General features: G+C 37.1%; 1 protein-coding gene across 9 annotated transcripts in view; it reads right to left on the bottom strand.

Annotated features, from left to right (window-relative positions):
* The window catches only part of USH2A (usherin), a 428,153-nt gene that overhangs the window by 229,109 nt on the left and 172,218 nt on the right, over positions 1–26,826 (bottom strand). For 8 of the 9 annotated variants that reach the window (XM_042789369.1, XM_042789365.1, XM_042789371.1 and 5 more), the window contains 6 exons: positions 21,130–21,403; positions 17,844–18,047; positions 17,630–17,710; positions 15,146–15,331; positions 3,330–3,443; positions 790–951 (listed from right to left, as the gene is read on the bottom strand). In XM_042789369.1, the coding sequence (XP_042645303.1) occupies positions 790–951; positions 3,330–3,443; positions 15,146–15,331; positions 17,630–17,710; positions 17,844–18,047; positions 21,130–21,403 (1,021 nt within the window). The remainder of the gene's footprint in view (positions 1–789; positions 952–3,329; positions 3,444–15,145; positions 15,332–17,629; positions 17,711–17,843; positions 18,048–21,129; positions 21,404–26,826) is intronic. The other variant, XM_042789372.1, reaches the window with a different exon arrangement.

Here is a 26,826-nt window from a genome sequence, read left to right as displayed (position 1 = left end):
GGTACCCTTTTTCCCCGAGTTGTCCGATATGAAATGCTTTATTTTTACTTTTACCTACTACCACATACAAACTCTTATGGGTCCAGAATAGTGCTTATGGTGTGCTATGATACCTGTAAGTTCAATATTTTGTTTTTTGTTGTTTGAATAATATCTGAACAAATAACTTGGGTACTTTATTAAACTACACTAGTTAGATTAAAATAGGTAGTCATAATACCATGCTTCACCATACTGCCAAATAACAGTCATTTAGCATCTACGTAATAGTTTAAGAGTACTGATATAACTTGGTTGTTGACACATTGCAAAACTGCTATCAGAATAAAATAGATTATTAGTTTATGGTTTTAACAAATTAATTAAACATGAGCTATTCAGAAAAGCAACAGTGTCTCTCTAATTAATAATATTTAAGGGAGACAGTGGGAAAAACTACTAAACCTGTACATAATATCTTGTCTTCAACAGCTTACAGATTACTTGTTTTGAGAGCTAGATGACATGAGATCAGAAAGTTATAAAACCATTAAAAAGATGACTCAGGTCCTGTGAAAGAAGACAACACAGCACAAGATTTAGCTACACAATGGCAACATTAATTTGTGTGAGTCCCAACAGAGAGTTCTATGAAGGATTCTTTAAAAAATGGACATCAGGGTTTAAAGTGGATCCAGCCCATTTTAAAATTATTTTTCTTTTCCTCTGAAATAAGAAGAGGTCAATCATAAAATTATTCATAGCAACTATGAGATACCCATCTGACATGCTACCTAGCAGAGAACTCACCTTTTACAACATAATTAGTTCCATTTCCAAAGTAAATTGGTACTCCATTCATATATAAAGTATATTGTGTAATAATACCATTTGGTGTTTTGGGTGGACTCCAATTCATCAGCAGGAACGTGGGAAAGGATATTCCTGTAGGTGGCTGCACATCTTCAGGGGCTGATGAAAAAAAAATGTATAACATTATGTTTCCATAAATAATAAATAATTGAAGTGAGTAGCTATTACCAGAATGATTTTTGGTAAAGTTGAAATTTCAGAAGAGTTTTTATACTTGCAACATAACAGCATTTTGAGAACTCTCCTATTACATGTGAGGCTTCCTAGCCAAACAGAAACTTCTATGAAAGACAAGGATACACTCTTTGCTTTTTAGGAGAATAATTATGCTCATATAACTTTATCTTTCCACGTTGATAACATTGAGCAAGGGGAGTGGCACACAGTTTTAGAACAGTCCCTTCTTTAATACAAATTATTTTCTCTTCTTTCCTGCTTTTTATTCCTAACTATAAAGTGATCGATCTTTCTAATCACAAAGGCAGATTCTGTATTCTTAGGCATGACACCTTCTTTCAGACTTTTCATAATTCAATACACTTAGTAATGTTTGTTTAGTGTAGATTTTATGTATATAATACACTGAAAGTTGGCAATGGATAATAATTTAAAAGCCGAGTTCTCTCACCGTTCCAATGAGTTATATGCTAGAAGCACAAGCAATCCCACTGAATATCGCAAGGGGAACAGAACTCGGGTCTTAGTCTGGGAGGAATATCTTGTAATTTACAAGCTCTGTGCTAGCAATTTAAAACAATAACTAGCAGTGGCTGGCAATGTGAAAACAATATAAAGTAATGAATGTTTCAATAGGGAAACAGGGATAGCTGGAGGGTGTGATATGGTGTCTGTCTTCTGTATCATCAATTTATTGTTACTAAGAGCATGCAACAAGAGCGTCCAAAAATAGAAACTCCACACATTGACTTTTTGTTCAATTCTTCGGAGGGATAAAACACATGTTCCCCATGGCTTTATTTGATCTCGGGGCAGGGGAGGGGGGGCTGGAATAATAAAATCTATTTTTGCCGAAACCTTCCCAATATGACAGCACGTCTGAAAACAGTGGATGTTTTTCTCAAACACATGTAAGAATTTCTACTTTATTCATTAAGCTGAGAAAATAAGGTATAACAAACTTATTTCTTAATTGCTATATTACACCAGAAAGAAATACATAATACTGTATTTCATGTTTATGTCACAGGGTCCATTAACTGTTTGGCTGGCAGAGGCTACACCTTTTCATGGATAATGCCACTAGACAAACTCAGTCAATTTATTTAGAACTTCCAACAGGCAATAATTGGATACTGATTTGATTGGTGCTGCTGGCACTTGTGAACATGCTCACATCAAAACACTGTTCTAGAAATGCTGGACTGCAGTCAACAGGACTACGCCTTGCATGACTACCTGCTTTGGCAGCAGTTCAACACTCCAACATGCTTTTAATCATTATGGTTGTAATTCACATAACTTCATGCTAAAATTTTATTTGTTTTATTAGTACTGTATTACTACCTAGTTTACATGAGAAGATAAAACAAAGAACTGTGGGAGGGAGGGAATTTTGAAAACTACTCCACATCATGGAAGATTAACCACTGTCCTATAAATACATGTCAAAGTCTTCATTATTCTACTGGTACAAATTTGAAGTAACTGATGGATTAACATGGTTTTAGGATGATACAACTACGTTCTAGAACACTAGTGCACTAGATCTGAACTTTATGTTTAACTAAGAATGAAGTTAGGTGTGTCACAGATATTTTGGGAGCCTTTGCTCCAGTTATTGGTGTGTATTACTTATCAGCCTAGTCTCTAAAGTCAGAATTGTAATGTGTTTACTCTTTCTTCCTAAACTAGTTCTTAATGTAAGCATAGAAAACATTAATTTACAGTCACAACCTTTAAGTTTGAGCACAACAACATGTAAAAGTGTTTAGAAAAAAAATGGGAAAATCTGAACAGTGATTAATAAATAACTCAACTGGCATTTGGAGGTTTCATCACACTGAAATAATTGTTGCCTATTGCTGGTGTTTAGCAGTTAAAAGAAACCATGGAAATCAACCGTTTGATTCTCAATTTCATACTGTGCCATACAATCAATTCTTTTTAGTCAGACTGTCTCTAGATTTACTTCTGAGCCATAGTAAAATGAGGAAGCTTTCATTAATCTTTCAGATGCTTCATATTAATGACAAGGCTCTTGCATGAACAATGTAACAGCAATTAAAAAGCCCATTAATCTGCATTACAGCTATTAAAGATGCATGTCATTAAAGGGTATGGAGTTTGATTCATTTTCGCACCCCCCCAAAAAATGGAGCAATTACGGTCTGGCAATGCACTTTGTCATCAAATTAGGTTGGGGTTTTCCAGCAAATGGCTTTGCAGCATTTAGCTCTTCTCCTGTTTTATTATTCATGACTGAAATGTGGAAGTCAAGACCTTTGAAATTACTTTACCTTCTTGTGGAGTGGAGATGTTCAATCCATGCAAGCTCTCAGTACAGCCAGCCAAAGTGCAAGCAGTTAGGGTTACAGCATAGTTTGTGAAGGGATGCAAGCCTGTCAATATGCCTGCAACAGAAGAAAGCAAGGTGTTATGCATGTACAGTGTACAGACTGATTACATACACAGAAGTAAAAAAAATGAAGTTTTCTGTTACAGCTTCCACTGTTACAGGTGGAAAAAAAAATATTTTAAGGTTTCATTCCTATTATGCGGTGACTTTAATTTTGCAAAATAAAGAGTAAATGGTATTTTATTCCATTCTTAATACTAGCAATGAAGCTAAGTTTCTTTAGTAATGCTTACTATAACAGATACTACTTAAAGACTGAGGTGTATATTTTAGTGTAGCAATGATAATAAAGGAGGTTTTTTCTTAGTCCCTGCCTCACCAAGTTTTTTCAGTTATTCATTTTATTTTTCCCAGGAATTTTCATTGTCTCCCAGAACAAAATTTTTTTAATGTTTCCTCTCCAATATTGTCCTTATTCATCCATAAACTGAAATATATTTTTAATATGAAACATCCCACTTGTGTTCCATTACTTCAGTGTCAGCATATAGACCATATATTTGCTATACTACCATAGTAACATAATTCATGTGACACAGTACCCATGGGTTTACAAGAAAAAAAGATCTGTGATCTTATGTTTTTTCAGGACCTGATTATGTTAGTGAAGAGAATTTGCTAGATTCCCACATATCGATCAGTTCCTTGTAGTGAATGCAACAAATCACTGCTTACCACTTAAGGAAGTTACACAATATTTTGAACTGCAATATACAGAAGGACTACATGGAAAAAAATGTGGCTTACAGTCATTTTCAGAAACATGAGCAGTTCCCATTTCAAAGTAAGTCTGACAATAAAGTAATATGGAATAAAAATGCAGTAGTAGATAAAAGAAGGCCAATTCATGTAAAGTATTATTCCAAACCATGTTCTAACCTTGACTTTCACAGCTTTTAGTAAAATCAATGGAGTGTTGCATTAAAAAAAAAAATAAAATTTATAGCAAACTATGTTATTTCAGAACTGTCTGACACTGCGATTTTGCAAAGCAGCTTCAAAAACAACTGTACCTCAGAGAACCATAATTTTTGGCCAAATGTCCCATAGTACAATAAGACTGCAAATCCCCTTAGCATTACATGTACACAACCAGGTAGAAAAAATTAGTCCTTATTATTACTCTTCATTGAGTTACTACATGGAATGCAACACAACTTTGGGTTTCACTAAAAATTGTCTTTTTTTCCCCACATACGGCCTTTATACTCGCAAAAAGGGCCTGGAGATTTTGATGCTGAGAGTTAGCAGCCACAGCATAAATATATTTTCTTCTGAGTGGACAATCAAAGTCTGTGAATGTTTATATTGTGTTTACTAATAGGTGTATTCACATGGAAAATTAGATTTCACTGAATTAGTAATATTTGTGTATTTTTTTTTGTATTTAAACCAAAAAACTTCATAGGTTGGCATTGCAATGATCTTTCCATTTGAATTCTCTGAGGTCCAGTTCTACTCATACACACAAAGAGATATTCCGTAGCAATCCCATTTACTTCAGTGTTAAACTAAAACCAGCTGATCAGAATCCGTTCTCTCCGGTTATAGTTTTCATTTTGCAAATCCTCAGTTAACAGTGGAAAGCTGTACTGTGCCATCTTACTATCTAATGTAAATGCAACAGGAGAGAAAAAGAACATTGTCTCAGCCACCACCTGAGCAAATGTGCCTGTAATCCTCCTGTGATGGAAGGCAAATATTTTTAACAGCGTTCAAAAAAGCAGAAAATAGGAAATAATGATATTTTAACACATAACTATCCCTGTAAATCAGGAATATTGGAATCTACAGTAAATTCTTCAGCACAGAAATTTCATCAGTCAAAAAACCACCTTTTTTGCATAAGGCGCAGTACAAAGCACTTATTTCCAGATCATAGATGGTTAAACACGGGAAAGTATAAAATGTACTATTGGAATTACCTTCAGCAAATAAACACATGCAGAAACCAGATCCTCTAACTGTGACATTTGCACGTTCTCGGTCAAGAGTAGCATGGTATAGTGTATATGCCATCTCTCTATTCACTCTGCTGTGCTTTAGGAAGCAATTTAGTTTTATTTGTACGTTTAGCACTTGTAGCATTCTTTTCTTATGAAGCAGTGAATTAATGCTCCTTGCATTTCTTGATGGAAGACATTCCGTGGGGTCACCAATGGCTCCAGGCACTGAGAGATGCAGTAGCACCTATCCAGATAGATGCCCATAGCTTTAGAAGGTTTGGGTTGGGCTGTTTGGTTTACTTCTGACAAAGTAGAAAGGTTTTATATAAAGCACCTGCAGCACAACAGAGTGTACATTGCATAGGTAGGTTTCTGAAGGGTACTGAGAATTTGGCAAAAATAAAAACAAATGGAAAAAAACAAACAAACAAACAAACAAATAAACCCTTCTGCAACAGGAGGTTTATGTTTAAAAAATTTATTCAGCAAAGGCAGCTACTTAAAGAATAATGTTTATTTCCTAATTAATGTTTTTCCTTCACATGTACTCTTGTACTATTTTCTTTCAACAAAGAAACAGATGTGCTTCATAGGTAGGCAATAGAAAGTGCACAGATTTTATTTACATACTTCAGCAAACTACTTTTTTCTCATCTGCCAACCTATCTGTTGGCCAGCATCCACTGTAATCTGTTCTCCTTCATTATGTTAATCTGTGGGCGGAAAGATTTCTGTCATCTTCAAATCGCTTGTACAGCAATGGTAAACACCTTGGCCTGTCTGTAATTGGACAGGTGTCTGCATTGGTGTCACCCGGCTTTTAATTCAATTAAAGAACTGGCTGCTCTGCTCTCATTACCCACTCATTTCCTCTGCACTTTTAGTCAGTCAGTGAAATTTACACTCGGTGCCTGACTACCTTGGAGTACAAAGTCAGCAGTCCCATAGCAAAGATCATCACTGATACACGTGAATTAATTTATAGCACAGCAAAATAAATTTTGCAATAAAAAACAGCCTATGATCCAATAAAGTTGGTTGACAGCTTTAAAAAACTTTCCCTGACTCTTCAATTATCACACTCTCAGACTGGCATCTCTTGTCTATACCCAGCAGTTGCTGATCTGATAGGAGTCCACGAGGTTTTCCAAGATGGGATGCTAACAAAGCAAAATTTGGCCACAATCACACTTGCATATATTCTATTAATGTTAGCAGAAGAGAGGTAGATAAATTGTCACTTTGATCAGGACATAGAATTAGAGGTATCATCAATATTTAAGAAGAGGGTCAGCCTCCCACATCTGGGATATGAGTATCCTTCATTCAGTCTGCCACTACAGAGCAGCTGAATCCATCTAGACTTAAAATTTACATCATAGACTACGTTCCAAGCCTTAAAATCCACATGGGGAATCGGAGATGGTAAATCATTCTAACACACCACTCCTATCTGCCCACTCAAAGAACCTTTGGAAATAAATTAAAGTTCTAACACAGACATTTTGACACATTGACCCCATGAAACTGAATAATGTCATTTGTTAAATATGAATGTAAAGTTAACAGTCTAAAGGAGTGATCTGGAATCACACCTAGAACATTAAGCCTACTTTATATGCAAAACTAGTATTTAATTTTCTATACTTTTATTTAAATGATCTTTAATTATTTGCAATTTTCAAGTTGAGGTTTAGAGTTGTGTCAGAGAGAAAGCGCTAGGTTCATTCTTGCAGGTAAGGGATAAAAACATTGACATGGACAGTAGAAGAGGGTCAACAATGAATTTATGGTAAAGTGGACATGTGGACTAGTCAGAGTTAGTTGTATCTTTATATTCACTCCATTCATCATTCTAATGCATACAGTATATAAAAAGATTAAATATCCCACTTCTTCCTTTCACTTCTCCATAAAACAGACATTTCTTCTGTTCACTACATCTAAAAGCAAGGTCTCATATATTTGGGTAGCTCAGCCAGATTCCATGATATTCCGCCAGATTTTGAGTAGAAAACTAGTACTTCTAAACAAGGAAAAAAATAGTTTTACCACTAAAGTATGAGGGCTAATAATCTGTTCACAAACACTGAAAAATAGTTTCAATGGAAATTTTAGTATTTTACCAATTTCTTCATACAGTTAAAAGACTTTTATGAAAGCAGCTGATTCACTGTTCCAATCTGTCATTCTGCTTTTTCAGAAAGTTGCTTCAAAACACCACCAGGTCTTCAGAGATTAAAAGACATACTTGCTTATGGTAACTTATAGAGCTTTTACTCTGCATAATGAATTGCTTAAACAAATATAAACTGAGGTGAGTTTTTCACATTTATTGAAAGAGCCTTCCCATAAAAACAAAATTAAACCCACTCACCCACACAAACAACTCACACAAAAAAGCTATTTAACCTTACAGATGTAACACAAATACTGAAGTTCTCTTACTCACTTCCATAAAAAAAATGCACTCAGCTAAACTGGTGGAAGATGACAATTTTGCAAGGCCAGTTCAATTTCTTTTTTTTTTTAACAGGTAAATTTAGCTAATTTTAATCACAATCGGGCACTATATTCATATGCAGCCTGAACACTCATCTCTGCCACTGAATATTAAGATTCTCAAAGTCAGCCACAGAGCTTACTCACACAAATTCCATGTTTCACAAGTTGAGTGTATTTTTTGCCAAAGGGACTTTTCCTTGCCAGATTTTTTTATTGCTTCCTCCCTAACACTCTACTTCATAAGGACCTATTTTGAAATAAATACAGTGCAATTGAAACAACACTTGACCTTATAGATTTACCTTAATTCTTGTTTAAGCTCTCAAAAAAAAAAAAAAATATTACCAAATCTCCTCTCCCCAAACCTAAAGACTATTTAGCCAACTTGAATGCCTCAGGTCATACAGCATCTGTCCAACAAAGTCACTTGTGTGTCGAGATGCATCATTGCCACAGTACACTTAATCACAGTCCACTGACCAGAAAAGGAAGTCCTCAACTGACTTTGTGGTTTTGACAGATTGTAGAAAAAACTGTTTAAGTACATGCGTCTTCTACATATGCATTTCTGGAATGAAAGCCTGTGCACATCAATCTGTCGCATACATCTGCATTTTTAAAGCATCTTCTACCATAAGTATAGTATGAGTCATGAAATTTTGAAGAATTATTGAACAAGAGGGAACCTGTTCCAACTCTTTGGCTTGTAAGAATAGAGAAAGGTTTGCTTTAGTTACTGGATTTCTGTGGCTTGAAAGATACTTTTTTACCCCCAACAGAAAAATTTAATAACCAACCATACACAAGCTCCACTGGTCTCGAAGATGCAGTTCAAGCTTCAGTGGTTCAGGGAAGACTGTCACATTTGCCATAAGACAAGTCAACTCTGGCTGCTTTAAGTTACAGAAAACCTAAGCCCAACAGTCTAATTTTGCAACAAGAGTTAATTAACCACTGAGAGTACTGGTTCTGTAATATCTATCACTATGTTACTCTTGATCCTTTGTACATTTTCTGCAGGATGATTAATTTTAAAAGTTTGCAGAGAGAAAGAAAGACTATTAACTTTTTTGCAAACTTTTTTTGAGTATGTTTATAAAAAACATATTAATAATCCTTTCCGTCCTCATGAACATTAAGAAGCTGATTTCTTTTTATTAATAGAAGTATTGGTATGTAGCTAAGAGTTGATGTAATTTTGATAAAATGTTCAGGTTTATTTAATCAGACCATTTATATTTCATATGAATAAATTTATATAATAGCATTGGACTGTAAACAAGATTCATTTATGTCTGAGCTCAATCAAGTTAGAACCTTAATATTACAGAATATTAATATAATTTGTGTTTTAAAATGCATATATTGAAAATATGCTGCTAGTCTGCTAAAGCCAGCTAAATTAAAAGAGATAGGAACTTACATTCTGCCACTGATTTAGAGTCATTAGGAGCTCAAGCACCACCTGGCAATTCACAGAAACCTAATGGGCACAGACAGATCCACTGGCTACCCTATGTTGCATTAGCTGACTCAGTCAGACAGGGATCTGAGCAGGGGCTGAGGTGCATCTTCTGGTATGCTCTTTCAGCACCTCTCACAGAGAGATGTGCGTACATATGGGTGAGAGAGATGGAGAGATCAAACCTCCTGAAGACACTCACAGGGACAAAACTGGCCAACAATGAGCACTGCAGCCCTAATCGTTATATCTGTCTCAGTACATGATACCCCTTCGTGTGGGAAGGATGGATACAGCCTTCTGCATCTAACACTCTGTGGGTCATGGTGCTATAAAGTGCATACTACCATTCTTCCAGCTATGGGAATTAGTTAGATGTTTTCTGTCATCTATCTGTGCTTCCAACCAAAGGTCACTTCTGCCAAATGATGATAAATAAAAATAATTTACCTGGAAAAGATAACCATTCCTATATTTAAGCGTGGTTCAAGCACCCGATGAAGTAGCTCTTGAAAAATGTATTTTCAATACAAAGTTTCAGCTTTTATTACTTTAAATGTTCTATCATATTTTAGTTTTAAGTAAATATAAGCTACATATACCAAAGCTGGTTAGTATGTTGTGACTCTTTCTATCTGCATGAAAAGTTTTAGGCCATTAGAAATTTGTCCCAACTTGGAGTAGGGATTCGGGAGTCCTCTTAGTGCTCTGGCTGTACATATATTTACATTAGTTGGTTTCCAGTTCTTTTCTACACATCTACAACAATCCCATTAACTGCAGCTTTGGAGTGTGTTGAGTGTAAAAATATTTGTGCAAACCAAGAGCTTTCAAATAGTGTCAAGCGCATGAAAGCAATATCTAAGAAATTCATTAATAGTTTCACATGGCAAACTACCTGGCTAGGGTAAATTGCTTATAGGCCCCATGGAGATCAAAGTACCCTGAAGAAACCAACATTTTTTCAGAGCCACCACAGACAGCAAGCTCTCATTTTAGTCTCACCCTGCCAGCACAGGCACTCCCTGGCCTGCGACATGGCCACCCTCGGCTCCTGGCCTGCGGGGAGCCTCCAGCCCCCACTGCCCCCAGATGTTGCCCCAGGCCTTCGGGCCCCGAGCAGCACCGTGGGCCCAGGCAGAGCCGCAGGCTACGTTGGCAGCACCTGCCCGGGCCCGGCAGAGCTCTCCCCGAGAGGAAGAATCTCTCAAGCTGGCGGCATTTCTCTGAGCAGGGGCATTTGCCAGTCTGGCAGCGAGCGTCCCCCGACCCTGTGGCCCCGCCGGCGAGCCTGGGCCTATCAGCCACTGGCAGGAGGCCCCATCTCCTCTTCTGAGAGACTCCCTAGCTAGAACGCTTTCAAAGCCGAGGCGCAGCCGAGCCATTTTGATTAACCATATTAAATCATTAAATTAACTTTTCCTGAGATATCCATCTGCCAAGCATAAAAGACTAAAAGGTGAAAAGTAATTATAAACATGTGTCAAGGGAAGAAGGGAACAGCGACCGTGGGTATTCAGAGGGGAAGCCATCGACAACAATTTTCTTGTTATCACGTGTGCTGCCACAACTTCAGCACTTGGCTATTGCGGCAATAACACAAGCAGGATGAATGGCAAAAACTATACAAAATTGAAAGAGAAATATGTAAGAGGAATAGCAAATATTTGTGAATTCTTTTGCAGAATATTTTATTTAAATATTATCTCCAGGTTTCACTAGTGTTCTTCACTGCCTGTAATTGGGAGCTGGTAAAATTTAGAGGCTTGTCGATCTCCTGAATTCTACAGTGAGAGTGGTCTGAATTACAAAATTATTTTCTCATACGTGCTTAACAAGAGAAGCATCAGAAGATTGTGATCAGTGGCACAAAATCCAGTTAGAAGTCAAACAGGTGTGGTGTGCCCCAGGGGTTGATACTGGGACCACTACTGTTCAACATCCTCATTAATGACCTTGATGATGGGGGAGGTGTGCACCCTCAGCAAGTTTGTGGATGATACAAAAGGACCACTAAGATGATAAAGGGACTGGAACACGACTCTTATGAGGAGATGAGAGATCTGGGACTGATCGGCTCAGAAAAAAGAAGGCTCAGGATGATCTATCAATGCGTATAAATACCTGATAGGAGAGAATGAAGAAGCAGTCAGAGACTTCTCAGTAGTGCCCAGTGATAAGACAAGAGTCAATGGGCACAAATTGAATTACATGAAATTCCACCTGAACACAAGGAACCACTTTTTGTCTGTGAAGGTGGTCAAACATTGGAACAGGCTTCCCATAGAGGAATATCTCCAACTCTGGAGATATTTAAAACTCAATTGGACATGGTCCTTGGAAACCTGCTCCAGCTGACCTTGATTCAGTTGGGGGGATGGACTAGATGATCTCAAGAAGTCCCTTACAACCTCAACAGTCCTATGCTTCTGTGATATTCTGTATTCCAAAGTAAAGTAGAAGAAAAGCTGCCCCAAAATCGCACCGAAACAGTGCTGTAAAGCTTGTTTGCTTAAATACCGATTCTAATTTATATTCAAAGTTTTGATGCCAGCATGGGGAATGCACTGGAATGCAGAGTAAAGCAACCCAGACTTTAGGAAAAAAAATTATTTAATATGATGACCCTGTACTGCCTTTATTACTCTGCTGAGTGTGACTGCCTGTATCCAAAGTGTATCAATGTTATTACACGTTTCTTTGAAGGCAAGATGGGCTAGAACAGCATTCCTTGAACCCCCACAATTTAAACTCTAGCTTTATACTCTCATCCTAGAATGCAGATCCTGAACACCAAGTTGAAACATGCTACCTTATCCAGTAAACTCCTGCTACAACAGAACCTCATTTTAAGCATTTAAATCTGAATATTCCTTTCTCGGATGGAAGTGAAAAAACAGTTTGACATTTTGAAGAATACAAGGGTCAGATTTTGAAATATTTTGGTTTCTGAGAAGTCAGAAATAGGCATTTCAGACTGTGGGACTATGCTTATTTAAAGATCTACTTTACCTTTAATATTTAGCTCAGCTTTTCTTCTTCTTGACAAGGGTACAACAGGTTCTTCTGAATTTGACAGGCACAGGACAGCCTTCTGGGAAATGGGTAATGGTATTAATAATTTTTTGTTACTGTGTTCCAGTTATGACTCAGGACCCTACTGCACAGAACAGATCATGATAATTGTTCAAAAGAATTTACAGTCTAAGTATAAAACAAAACAGAACAGATGGGTATAGAAAGGTGAAAGAAAAAAAAAATAAGATAAAGGGGGCTGCCAGCAACCTCAGATACATTTGCAAGCAGCAGATTAAGTGGCGCCTAGGCTTAACAGTGAATGAAAATTTGAAGAAGGGAGTGGAAAAATACCAGCTGCTTCATCATCAATCCCACTAAGAGCTGTGGTGCTTTCCTCTCTTCTGTTGCAATAGCAAGCCTGGCTGTTGGAGTTACTGTAGCATATTTTTATGGAATTCAAAAGAAGAATTTCTAAATAAATTTCCCTGAAATTAGGGAGAAAATAAGCAAAATTTCTCTTCTCAGCAAACTCAAAGGAAAAGTAAGCAAAGACTGCATCTAGTGGTGGAGTTCTGTGTTTATGTTAACGTTTGATTAACCAGGAAAGATAATTCAGCAGGTAAAGCTACACCCTTTCTTGGGAGACTCACATTTGTGGGTAACCACTTCTCAGTGCCCGCAGACTAGTCCATCTGCGTAGGCTTCACTTAAATCAATGGGCTGAAGGTAAAATAATTTCAAGATCAGTAATTTAATTTTTCATTTGTCTCAGATCTGACCTCACCATGAGGACATGAATTACATACTTCGTATAATGCCAAAATTTGAAAATACATAACTATTGGGGAGCAGTTATAAATAACAAAAGGAAGCACTTCTTCCACACACACAAAACTGAACTGGAAAACTTACTGCCATAGCAAGTTACAGAAGCCAAAATCATAAATGTATTAAAAAAAGAAAGACAATTCTACCACAGATCATTAAGCATGATGGTCCAGATGCAACTTTCAGCTCAGGAATTCTACAAACTACCAGCTGAATTTGTATTAACAGGAAGACTCACTCTATGCTTAGCACATTTCTTACATTTTCTTCCTAAGCATCTACAATCTGATTTTGTCAGAGAGGTCAGTGGTTGAATACAGCAGTTCTTAAGTTCTTAGGGTCATTTTATTTTGTAGTATTCAACAGCTATCTGCTATAATAGACTAAAGAACCGGGATCCATTTACTATCTCCATTTAAAATAAAGGAATGTTTTATTCTTCTGCCTCCTGAAAGTGCATGCAGATAAACTCTTACCTGTCCAACCTAGTGTAGACTTTTTCATGCCCCTGACACATAATCATGGAACAAGGCCAACAAATCTAAACATAATTCTAGTTCTGCCCATCAGCTGTCAATAAACTATCTAATCCATATACTTCTACTATAGTCTTTAATTTCTACTAACATAATGTGTATTGCTTTACAGCATAGATAAGAGTATACAAATCAACATTTCATCAAAGAAATCACAGTAACAATAGAAAGCCCATGCAGTTGTGGTATTGCAAGCACATTACTTTCAAATAGTCAAGAGATTTCAAACTGAAGAAAATAAAATATGTACATGCTTGCTCTTGAAAATGTATACATACATTATGGCAGAGAAACAGCACAAAACATATATACTTACGTAAAAACACTAGGCACACATTACCTGGGCCTCAGGAAAGCAGCAATAATATACCATCTGAGGGTTAAGACACTTTGTCAGACTGTTATATTGCCCAAAGATGAGTCAAACCAAAGCATCAGCTTTGAGCATTATGTCGTTAGCACTTTTAAAATTGTTATTATATACTTGATCTTAGAGTGTGTATAAACAAATCTATTGGTTATGGTTTCTTACAATGAAAGTAAGATTTTGCACTATTGTGCCCTTTAGTCATCACATAGATTGTTGTCTGTAATGTGCTCCCTGCCCAGGCAACTTTGGAGCAGCCAACAAAGGCAGTATGTTAATAGCAGAAAGACAGATCCACACTATCCTGACAGGAAGAGAGGTCCCAAAATGTTCTCCGTGTAGCAGAGAGTCCAGTGTTTCTTCCTCAAAACATCTGCTTTCAATGGGTGAAAAGACCTAAGCTCCAGAAAACATTTCATGTGCAATGGTTCCAATAGCTCCTGTCTACAACCCACAGCTCAACAGTGACCAAACCCCATAAACCCAAGGCCCCAGATTCCTTCATTGAATAATAACCCACCTCCACATCCCAGTGGTATCAACCAAAGCATCTGATTAACATCAGTGCATGCCAGTTCCCACTGAAATCAGTTAGGTTTATATGATCGAATTCAGGCAAGTATATCAAGTGCTTTCATACATCAGGTCAAATAGTATTGCATGGGATCCACATTTAGAGTTAATGTAGGTGAACTGGGTATAACAACAGGGAAGGGGAAAAAAAAAAAAGAAAATCACTAAGCAAAAACAAATGAATAAAAGAAGCATTTTCTCCCAAACCATCAATAGGTTGGGAAGGCACACCTTAAATATAATTGCTTTTTAGTATTTGTATTGTATTTTAATTTCTGTTGTTCTTTGAAGTCAGTACATTGCTATGTATGTGGATGCAGACACAAATCCCACCCTTCAAAATGTTATCTATGCTGTGTATACACAAAAATAGACAGGTAACACTTTCTAGCTCAACAAAAGGCGGTATAAGCATCCTGTGTTACTAGATATGCCAAAAAAATGGTACTTAACAACATTTACCTGTGAGCATACTCGTGTCAGCAAGCTCAGCACTAGTGATGGGTACACTGGGACCATCCTCTTCATATGCTTTCAAAATGTACTTCTCAATTACACCTATGACCCCAGCAGGTTTGTCCCAGGTGACCTCAATGCTGTAACCATTTATACTGTGAACTCTTGAGGGAGTTGGCACATTTTGTGGAACTGTAGAAGGATAAAATAGAAAATAGAGAAAATGGCAGTTCTAAGGAGACTATTGCCCCTATTCTTCACTTTTAATGGCTGCAGTAAATCAGACTCAACCATTAGCATAAATACAATTTATTAGAGTTGTAACTTTTCAGCATTGATTTAATATGACTGCACATCTTGAGCTATTCAGTTTAAGCTATATTTCAAAACCATCAAAACTCCATCTATATAGCATTCCTTCTTGTCTTGCTGCAATTTTCCAAAAACATTTAATGTATCAAACATATTTAAGCATCACTCACAAAGAGAGGAGGTGTATTGTATGTAGCTAACAAGTTCAGGCATTATAATCATACAACTGAATGAAGCAAGACAGTGTTGCAACAGAGAGGGGATTGATATTTATCTGTTGGATATCTAAGCCACAGAATGCCACAACTAGGAAACACTTCTAAAAACGTGCATTCTCATTTACAAAAATATTTCAAAAAATTTAAGTTCATTTATTTTCATATTTCCACAATGCCATACAACTGTCTCAGGGCAAAGCAGAGATTTGTTAATGCCTTTTTGCAAAATCCTTTGCTTCTTATGACTCCATATTATAAAAAGAAAAAAAAAAAAAAAAAAAAAGGAAAATGAAGATGTTTAAAAGAACTGGAAACCCAAGCTCATATAGGCATACAGTTGCTAATAAAAAAAAAAAAAAAAATTATCCCATTTCCCATAACCTTTAACTATTTATTAGATATTACTATACCAAGTAAAGGTCTGGCCAGTAACAACTTCATCACAGATGACTGCACAAGGGATGCAAAGGAAAGGCCTAAGGAACACTATGGCAGGATGATGGATGATGAGTTTGCTGTAAGTGCATGTGGACTCCCTAGCCCTGCTGATGATCATTCGCTTTTCTCATCATCAAATAACTTATCTTTTTGTAATTTTATTGTTCAGTTTCTTTAAATATGAATGCAGCCTTGTTTTTCATAAGAAGGCTACCAGAATGGAAAGTATAAAAATACAGGGAAGTTGTGATTCTTATGGAAATTAAGAATGTGGTACCCTAAGAAAGCTTCAGTTGCCACAGTAATATATTGATTTTATTGGTTCTGAAGTGTATCAGAGGGCAAGGTAAGGTACTGTATAGCAGATGGTCTTCTCATAAGGGACATAACAAAACCAACTCAAAAATAATTAAATAGAGCAATTATTCTCCAACCCTGGGGAACATGGACTGCTCAATGCTCTGGTCAGCTTGCAAACATAAATTTATGGTAAATCTCACAGTTGTCAGACAGTTGATATGAAAATATGCATGTATTTTCTCTCTTCTGGGTGGTACACAATATAATGACAGTAAATTGTGTAAAAATGCATTTGCAAGTCCAGTGTTAACACAGCTATCATATAATTTTTTAAGATCATACACCAAATATCTTGCATCAAAAGAATTCTCTGCACTGACAGAATGCAATTAGGCTTCAATTTACAGAAAAGGGAAAGTTGGTTAAATAAATATGCAGAACTGTAAATCTTCAAAAACTTGCTGGCTCAAAGTTTACAAAAACACTGAACAAAAGAAGAAAGGTCCTTCACATTTTCATCATAAAATATATGAAAAATTTTATCTTCAAGGCTCAGAAGGTACTGTGTTCCTACTTTGAAATCTTCTCCACAAGCCACATGCTGCTTTTCTAGTGAATATTGCCACATTTTCACACAGAGTCTGTGGACTACTTGTTAAAAGAATCCTCATTCAGCAGCACTGAGCAGCATACTCGTGCAGGTAAAGAAAAACCTTCTCAAGACCCTCTTCTCCCTAGCACCCATCTGGCCTCTTGTCTTCCACAGCTTGTGTCTTCTATCCCACAGCTTGTGTCTTCTATCCCAGTATCTCCTTTCTCTACACTTAATTTTGTATCACTAAGTTACACATGGGAAAACATGGATTTCCCATATGTACTCCAGCAGACTCATGTACTGTGAGGTTAGATGTGCACGTACCTAGATGCACGGCTGTTCTTAGTTAATGCAGTACAATCCTTTCACATACTTTGCTCTCACATAATTACATATTCCAAAATATATTTGGAAAAGACCTTGAGTTATGTGTGGAAAATACCTGCCTGAACACTTTATAACAAAAGATAGGAATTCGGTGCCTATTCAAAGCATTAAGTAGTTTTGCTCCTTCAGAAACACTATGCAACTTACGCTACTCAAAATTGTTGTGATGGGATTTCCTCCAATATGATATTAGATAGCTAATGAAAAATTGGAAAAAGTAAGCCTTAAAATTATATTTACCTGTTTCTCTTGTACGAGCATGGGTCCATACACTAGATACTGATCCTCCTTCAGTTAAGGCAACCACCCTATAAAGGTATTCTTCAAAGAACAGAGAAGTATAGAGGAGAAAAAAAAAAAAAACAGAACAAAAAACAAACCACTGAACATGGTGATACATTAATACAGAATGAAATAAAAGTGATGTATTTCATTTAAGGAACCAATGTGTTACCTGTAAATGGTTGTAGACGGCTCTCATAAACACTCTGCTCTTTTCCTCGGTATACAAGGATGGAGTCATTTCCCCTGCAGTTAACAGCACTGTCAGTTGATAGGCATCCATCCAGATTGACTCTGACAGCACTGCTGGACACAGATGCCAAGTTAACGACAGCACCTCGTGTAAATTTAACATCCTTCATGCAACCACCGAAACCTAGCAAATAGTAAAGGATTAGTATCACATAAAGAGCTTTGGTCATTAATTAAGAATCACTTTTGTTCCTTTCAATTCTATATTTTCAGCATTAAAGACTATAATGTGAATATGTCGACTTCCAACATGACATTCTGTCTCCACTTTCAAGACACTAAGCTGGTAAAAATTCCTGGTATTCTTGTATTGAGTTCTGCCTTACCAAACTGTGTTTTCATTGTTATCAATTTCATCCCACAAGTAAAGAGGTTTCTGTTTTGTCTTCTGTCACTTCTCTCTTTAAAATTGTTACCATAAAAGTGATTCTGAATTTGTAAATCAGCTTTCTGCTGCTTGCTAATATTTTGTTAATATACACTCTTCCTCAAACTGAGAAGAGTATCAAGATGAAAAATATAATTAACTTCAGGAGAACATGGAGGTATATCAGTTTATCCTAATGGGGATATAACTGGTATGCTGTTTACAAACACATTCTAGAATCATAACCCCAAAGTATTTATTTATGAGAAAAGAAGTTAAGTAACTTCATTTTACATTGATCTCTACATATACATATATTTCCCTCTGTGTTTGCAACATTCCTATCAGCATTACAAATATAATGGTTATTTGCAGTAAAAACGTCACTACAAAGCTCAGGATGCAGTTAAAATTCCTATATACTTCTGTGGCTTAATTTACAAATAAATGAATAAATTGATACAAAATAGTTCTAAAATCTGAGTAATGTACAGTGATTGGTGGTTAATGTAAAACTGAAGTAAACAGTAACCAAATCAAAGACTTCAATTCATTGAAGAATTAACTTTGTAAATTAAAAATCAGCTGCCCACAGATCAGTGTTCTTTTTTAGCTTTGTGAAAGCACTGTATTTATATCTTCTGTACTTTTATTGCCTTTATTATTGCGAAATGGCACAACAGAGTAGTATTTGTATTTAGCTACCTGATCTGAGAATCTAATATCCATACATTGTTCATGCAAAAAGAAAGGGGCACTGAAGGAGGACACCCATTCTGAATCATCCTCTAAAACAACTCTCTCCACAACTCTAGGAATTTAGACAAACTGCTCCTTATAATTAATACAACCTAATTTAAACTCAACTCCTACTCCACAGCGATTGGCTCGGTTTCTTAGACAGTCTGTAGCAGAGAAGACAACTAGTCCCAGTCTGCACAGGCATGTTAATCATTAGACAAAATTAACAGTTGTTTCATTTGCATACTGTATAACCTATTTTAATATATTATTTCTAGTATCATTTTAGCTGCCTTTACCATTATTTGAAGATTTCTGACTGATGTCAGCCAAGTAATCTTGTTTGCTCTCAGGTAGCTGCAGAATACGTAATGGCAGTATAAATTCTCACAAACATTCCTGTCTACTCCCCTCCATCCTGACCTCCCAGGAGGGCATGTGATAGGTCATGCGAAGTCCCCCAGACTCTAGCTCAAATTTCTTAAAATAAAGTTGTAACTGACATGGAGGTGGGGTGAGAGAAGAAAGGTATTTATCCCTTATTTGCTGTGAACAAAACAATATTCCTTTATTCAAAATTAACTTCCTAGCAGCCATTAATTGAGAAAATATTTTGTAAATATTTATTAAACTGGGAAGGTCTCCATATTCTATATTGTATTCATTATCATACCATTACATCATTATAGTCCTAAATAAAAGTGTGTTTCAAAGCTGTAATGCCTCCTAACCTTGCTCATCTAAATCTACATTTAGGAACACACAAGAATGCTTTTATCTTCAGCCGCTCTGAATAATTTCACAGCCACCATCTTATTTTGCAGTATGCTGAGGAGGCTTGGTGAAAAAAGTAATGTTTATTGATGTGCATCAGTATGCACTTCAGACATTCACTTTAGATGTTATTTTGTCCTACATTCTTTGTTCACAGATCTCGTTGCTGCAGGAGTTGCGAATGCATCCACTCACGAGGCCATACCATCTGCTACGAGGCAACACCGACAGGGTATGACGGGCTAACTCTTTTGGGCCATAAGTATTATGCACACAGAACCTGGAGGAAGATTCTAATATATGTGATACCTACAGATAAAAAAACACTTAAAATCATATTTTTAAGCTATCTGTGAATGCCAGTGCATGGATTTGAATAAAAATATTCTATAGCTGTGAAATTGCAAAGCTCCAGTAGAGCTCTGTGGAACTTACTTGAATGCAAGCATTCAAAGTGAGCTCATGCATTCAAAGCCACTTATTAGATTCCCCACTAATCACTTACTGACTGCTACTAATTTGCCTACAGTATTGGAAAAATACACCATGTCTGATACATAGCTTTATAAACTTCATACTTCACCAAAACTGTAAACAGTGTTAGTTTAATAGATGCTTTTTGCCTACATTTCATACAGTAGATCCGTTTGTGAAGGCCATTAGTACCAGGCTGTGATTAATGCTTCTCTTTTTTCCCTAGAAATTTGACCTGTTTCAGAGAAGAAGGGTCACAGCGATGGCTAACAACACGACTGTCTCCCCGCCTCCTGATAACATGGAAAACATCATGGTGATGCAGACAAAATCCAAACTCAGGGGTTTATACTCACTTAATTTTTTAGACCAAAATCAATATCATCTAAAAAAGGACTAATAAACTCTCAACGATTTTCACATGTGGCAGCATCCAGCCTCATTACAGGGATTTAAGCTATGTTTACTGTCTTCCACTGCTTTTGTATTCTAGATCTGTGAGTGACACAAGTTGATCAAGTGAAACAAGTTTATCTAAACTAGCTTTCTCTAATGAAGATTTGAGATCTGGTTGGGCATGTCAGGTTACCATTTGCTACTTTACAGTTCTTCTCCTATGAGTGAGATTGCTTCAGATATCACTGGGTTGAAAGAATTTTTATAGCATTACAAAACGATCAGGACTGAAGTAAAGCTAGATGGCTAGGGATAACTGGTAGTTAAAGCAACAACGGGTGGGAGGAAAAATTCATACTACATATTAATTAATTTACACTATCAGCAGCAGAATGTCCACCTTGTTCATGACACCAGTTTTTGAAAAACAGTCTCATGTTCTTCTCTTTCTTACCTTGTTCTAACCCCAGTTCCTTATAAAAATTCTGAATCTCAGGTGGGATTCCTCCAACATAGACAGGTGAGTTTACTTTCAGCTGCTGAACACGGGGTTCAAGTGTCTGCTCTCTCAGTTCATTCATACTTGCTGAAATCACAGAGCCCTCCTTGTTCACTGTGACTTTGTTCCACTTTCCATCACAATAAGACAGTCCTAACCAGAGATCCACTTGTGTAAAGACAATGCCAGTTTTCAAAAAGATGTTTAATATTCCACTTTTGAGTTCAATCTGTATATATTTTAAAACAAAAACAACATTTTGAAAGGGACATCACATACACAGCAACAACAGACACAGTTATTTTAAAAAATAATCAAAGGAGTCAATGAACAAGATCGATGAACAAATCATTTTTATCTTCAGGATAGCAGAAATTACAATAAAATTGTTTACACAAAACATGCTACATACAGTGTATTGCTTAATTCAGAATGTAGGGAAATATATTCTGATTTTTTGACAACTGAATTTAGCACTAATGTAACTAAGTAAAAAGAAAAGACAATGAACCAGGGCTGTTTTGCTTTTTTTTTTTTTTTTGAGAATGAGAAAACAGTATTTTATCTATCAATTCATTTTTTAGAAGAAAGTAACATGATAATAAGGAAATGAAATGTCAGACCTGATTAAGGTCTTTTTAATTGGCTGGTGAACTCAATTTCAAATTTTTCCAGCATACATTGATCCTCAATTTCATCCTTATTCTTCTAAATCTTGTAAGAAAATAACTGTTTTTGTATGTGCTTTTTGAGATTAATGTGCCAGTTCTCTAATAAAAATACACTTTACTTGAATTCTCACTGCAGAAGTTTCCAAATGCTTTACTGCAAGAGTCTTTACCCTAACTGAATGGAACACAAGTGGTCTGAGACTGTAAATTGGCAGGTATAGAGCACTAAACACTTCGATGATGAACGGATGGTTGAAAAATATGGATACGTTTACAAAAAGGCATTACTGCTTCCATGCCAAAAATCTTATTAAGTGAATAAAAACTACAGATTTAATACAAATACTTATCACCAGTATTGACAAACTGACGTATTTAGGTTACTGATAATATTAATATTGCAGTATTTGTAATTGGATTGTATTTCCGTAACAGACACCTCATCTGAAGAAAAAACTTAGTACTTGAGATGTCATGGGCAATACAGGTCCTGTCCCAGAGTGCACACTGACTGATTGCTCATGAGATGGAGGGATTTTGTTTGTTTGTTTCTTTGGGACCACAACTGTTCCTGTTTCCGTGAGTTCATAGCCCACTGTAGCCAAGGACTCTGCAATACAAGTGAAGGACAGATCATGGCACCAATGCTGATGAGTATAGCTTGAAAAAGCAGTCCATTAGACAAGTCACTGCTTTTCTTCACTAATGAGAATTAATACAACGCACACCATGCTGGTATGAAGAAAACATTTCAGCTGCATGACTACTGTAGTAAGACAGCAAGTCTGCCAGACCTGGAAGCTGGAAAGGGCATGTTGTTTGACATAGGGTCACTACTCTGCACACCCCTCTTTCAATTTACTCATCTTGGCATAGTCTTAAAGCAGGCAGAGAATGATGCTTGTGCTTTTCGTGATGACCTGGACTGACATTTAGAATGCCCAGGTGCGGCTAAAGATAGACCACTGTTCACTTTGAACTGTTCTGCATGGTGAAGATTTAAAAAAAAAGCAAAGTCTTGCATACATCTAGCATTCTCTCTGGAACTGGGCACAGGTTCAGAAAAATAACAGATAAATTGTTTGTTTTGGATATGATTCTGGAACCACTTCAAAAAACTGCTTGATTGTTAATCTGTCCTTCAAAAACGTATTGTTACGTTAAACCAAAAATGCATGAAGATCATCTTATTCTTCTGCCAGACATCTTAGCTGCCATCGCTCAACAGAACAAGAGCATTATATCACAGTTCTAAACCTGAGCAGGTTCCCAGTTTAATGCTTAAAAGCATACTTGATTTTCAGAATTTGGGATACAAATACTAAGTACGCCTGCAAAATTTTATCAATACCGTTCTCTATGCACATAATTCTTATTTTGATATATCTGAGCATGTAAGATTTGATTTGTGAAAGCCCAAACTTAGCCTGAATCTGGAATAGGGCATGAGGGGCAAGAAAAACATCTACAGGCCCACTGGCAGGTTGTGGCATCTTTCTGAGATTGACACAGGGACTGATTCTAATTAAAAATCTCATTAATGACCTGGGCAATATGATGGTGTATACTCTCAGTGAGTTTGCAGTTGTTAGCAAAGAGGGCTGCTACTGGTATTGTAGACGCAGAAAGAAGCTTTGAAGAAAAGGACTGAGGTTCCAGGTGGATTACAAATTGAACACTGGTCAGCAGTGTACCCCTGAAATGATGAAGGCCAACGTGCACTGGCCTGTATTAGAAATGTTAGGCAGTGGGTCCAAGGAGATGATTCTTCCCCTCTATTCATCATGTTTAAGACCACACCTGGACTACCGTATCCAGCTGTGGACACTCCAGTATGTGAAAGATATTGGCACTCTGGAATGAATCCATTGAAGGAGAAGCAAGTTGGCCAGGGGTTGGAGTACCTAGTGTATGAGGTCAAGCTGAGAGAACAGAGTTTGTTCAGCCTTAAGAGTAAGCAGGAAGAGAACTTAACTGTTCAACTACCTTATGGGAAGATATAGAGAAGACAGAACCAGACTCTTCTCAGAGGTACACAGCGAAAGAATGAGAGGCAAAAGATAAATTGTAACAAGAGAAATCATTTAGATATCCAGATTTATTTTTCTTTTCTTCTATAACGAATGTCCTAGTTTAAAAGCTGGGATAAAGTTAATCCTCCTTCTTAGTGGCTAAAACAGTGTTGTGGTTTGGATTCTGTATGGGATTTGGTATGAGAAGAATGCTGATAATACACTATTGTTTTCAGTTTTTGCTAAGAAGTCAAGGACTCTCCAGGTGCACAAGCAGCTGAGAGGGAGCATGACCAGAACACCTGATCCAAACTGGCCAATGAAATATTCCATATCATGTAGCATCATGCTCAGTGTATAAAGGAGGGGGGGCAGTCAGGATGGAGGGGGTTCTCTCTCACTTCTGGGATTGAGAATGTGGGATCTTCGTATTTCGGGATCACTAGCTGGGAACAGGATGGGTATCAGTTGGCGGGTGGTGAGTAACTGCATTGTGCATTATCTGTTTGTACTTTCTATTATTGCTATTGTTTTATTTTATTATAATCATTAAACTGTTTTTATCTCAACCTATGAGTCTCCTTTTACCCCTCCAACACCCTCCCCAATCCCCCAGGCAGGGGGAGGGTGAGCAAGCGCCTCGGGGTGTTTGTCTGCCAGCTGGATTTAAGCCACAACATGAGGATGGTAAAAGATTGGAACAGGCTGTAGAATTTAAGAAGCCATCAACTGTCCATCCATAGAGAAACGCACAATACTCAAATATAAAATGTCTGGAGCAACCTTATCTAACTAAACTTGTCCTGCGTTTAGTGGAGATTTGGAATAAATTACTTCAAAAGGTCCCTTCAACCTAAAGTATTTTGTGCTTTTATATTTTTCTTCTCTGCAGGGACCAGTCCTTACCTCACTCAATCTGCTTATAAACATATGATTTTGAAGATGAAAGGAATATCCAGCCATAGGTCTGAGAAAGAAAACTCTGACAGGGTAGGGGCTGCTTTGGAGGCTGAATGACACTTAGTTAAACCTGCCACTCAAAATGGTCTCAACCAGTGTTGAGCTGCAAGACTGATTATGGCTTCATTTCCTTTGAACTGGGAAGTCATCCTGAGATTCAGAGGTATCAGCAGGGACAAGCAACAGACTTGAAAGAACTTGCCAATGTCAGTCTGCGAGCCCTTTGAAAGAAAAAGTACATGGTACAGAGGTTGATGTTGAACCATCTTTCCAGTTCAAAACCAATAAGGTTAAAGAGATATTTTGTATTGGTACTAGCACTGTTCAGACCTGCCAGTCAGAGAGCAGAGGCCCAAACACAGGCCCCTCAACAGCCTCCTCAGAATCAGTCACTCTCTAATGGAAAGGGAAAGGAAATCTCTTCCTAACAGCAGAGAGAAATCACTGGTGACCAATAGGACTATCACCTTCACAAGTCCCACGTGAGTACCCGTCACTTCTTTGCTAATAAAAAGCTTTCCACTTTAAGTTCTCAAAACACTTATTTCACACCGTTCCTTAGTTCCATCACAGGTAACGCTTTCACCTTGGACACTGGTTATTTCACTTCATGCAGCCATTTAAAAGCGCAATTCTTTTGAAAAAGTTCCTGCATGACTTTTTTCTTACTTTTCAGCTTTGCAGAAGCAAATCATCAGCTACAATGTCTTGGGAGCAGGTGCCACTGTTGCACATAGGATTGGCAGTGCTGAGGCTTTTGCTGCTGTTAAAGTGGTTGGCACAAAAATCAGCAATGCAAACTCTATCAGCAGTCACAGCATCTTATTTCAATCACATAAACTCATGAGGAAACACACGCCAGAGTGAGTTAGTGATTCATACTGGTTTATCTGGTCACAGTTTGCTCATAATTATTATGCCTGGATCCAACAAGAATCAGATTGACCCCTCTGGCTTGAGTTAATTCTCAGGACATGGAAGTCATGGAAGAAGCGACCTTTACACACAGAACCCTTCTAGGATGTAATTTTGTCTTGGGCAGAAGACAAGACCGAGTCTTTGGCTGTTTGGTAGCAGCCCAGCCGTGTGTCTAGCTATAGTCATTCCAAAACTATAAAGCTAATAAGAGAGCTGTGACCTATGCAAAGGGAAGGGTCAGGGAATACCGTCTTACATTGGTACTTGGGATAAGTGGTATAGCTTCTTATCTGTTTTGCAGTGCAAGTGTCTCCTGATCAAAGCTCCTAACAAAGACATCGTAGCTCATGCGCAACATGCTACACACCTCATTTTCACTTTCTATTAACCTTTTTTTGTGAGCTCAAGTGTACGGAAAATCCTTCTGTCATCATTATGTATGTGCAGAACACAAAGCTGCAAGAGTTAGAAATGCACACGTATACTCATCCTCTCTAAAATTCCACATCTTAAGGCCAAGGAGATGTTGAGGTCAGGAGTAAAGTGAGATAAAAAAATCCTACCTGACTTAGGATAAATGCTAAGAAAATTATCTAACCACAGTTTTCAGTGCTAAAAATAATATAAAACTACCAAAATTCTGGAATTATGAGTAGAGAAGGAAAGTGTTTTGTCGAACTACTTTGGGCTTTTGACTCCACTTTCAATTTAGTAAATCCTGTTTTTCTTTTATATTCAGAAGCTATATTCTCATATTTCTGTTAGTCTTTCACAGAGCAAGAGAAAGGAGATAAGAATCATATGCCACAAGAATCTCCAGAAAAACCCAGCCCCCGTGTTTGTCCCTGTGAATATTATTCACATAGATAGTGCCACTGTACTGTGAATTACACACATGCAAGTCTTTTTAGGATGGGACAGTAGTTATCTATAGCATCTTATGCTATTAGCTCATGATCTTGGTCATTACTTGAGGGCAAAACTAAAGTAATAGCATGTAATTAGCAAAACTTGTTATTGGAACTCATTATAATTTTTGAACTAAGGCTCCTTGAAAAAGAGGAAGCAATCAGTTCTAGCAGAATTCAAAA

This window comes from Tyto alba, unplaced genomic scaffold, assembly GCF_018691265.1.
Source record: "Tyto alba isolate M040663 unplaced genomic scaffold, T.alba_DEE_v4.0 Super-Scaffold_16, whole genome shotgun sequence".
Classification (NCBI taxonomy): domain Eukaryota; kingdom Metazoa; phylum Chordata; class Aves; order Strigiformes; family Tytonidae; genus Tyto; species Tyto alba.
Note: the sequence above shows the minus strand (reverse complement) of the source record. Positions and strands in the feature narration are given on the sequence as shown.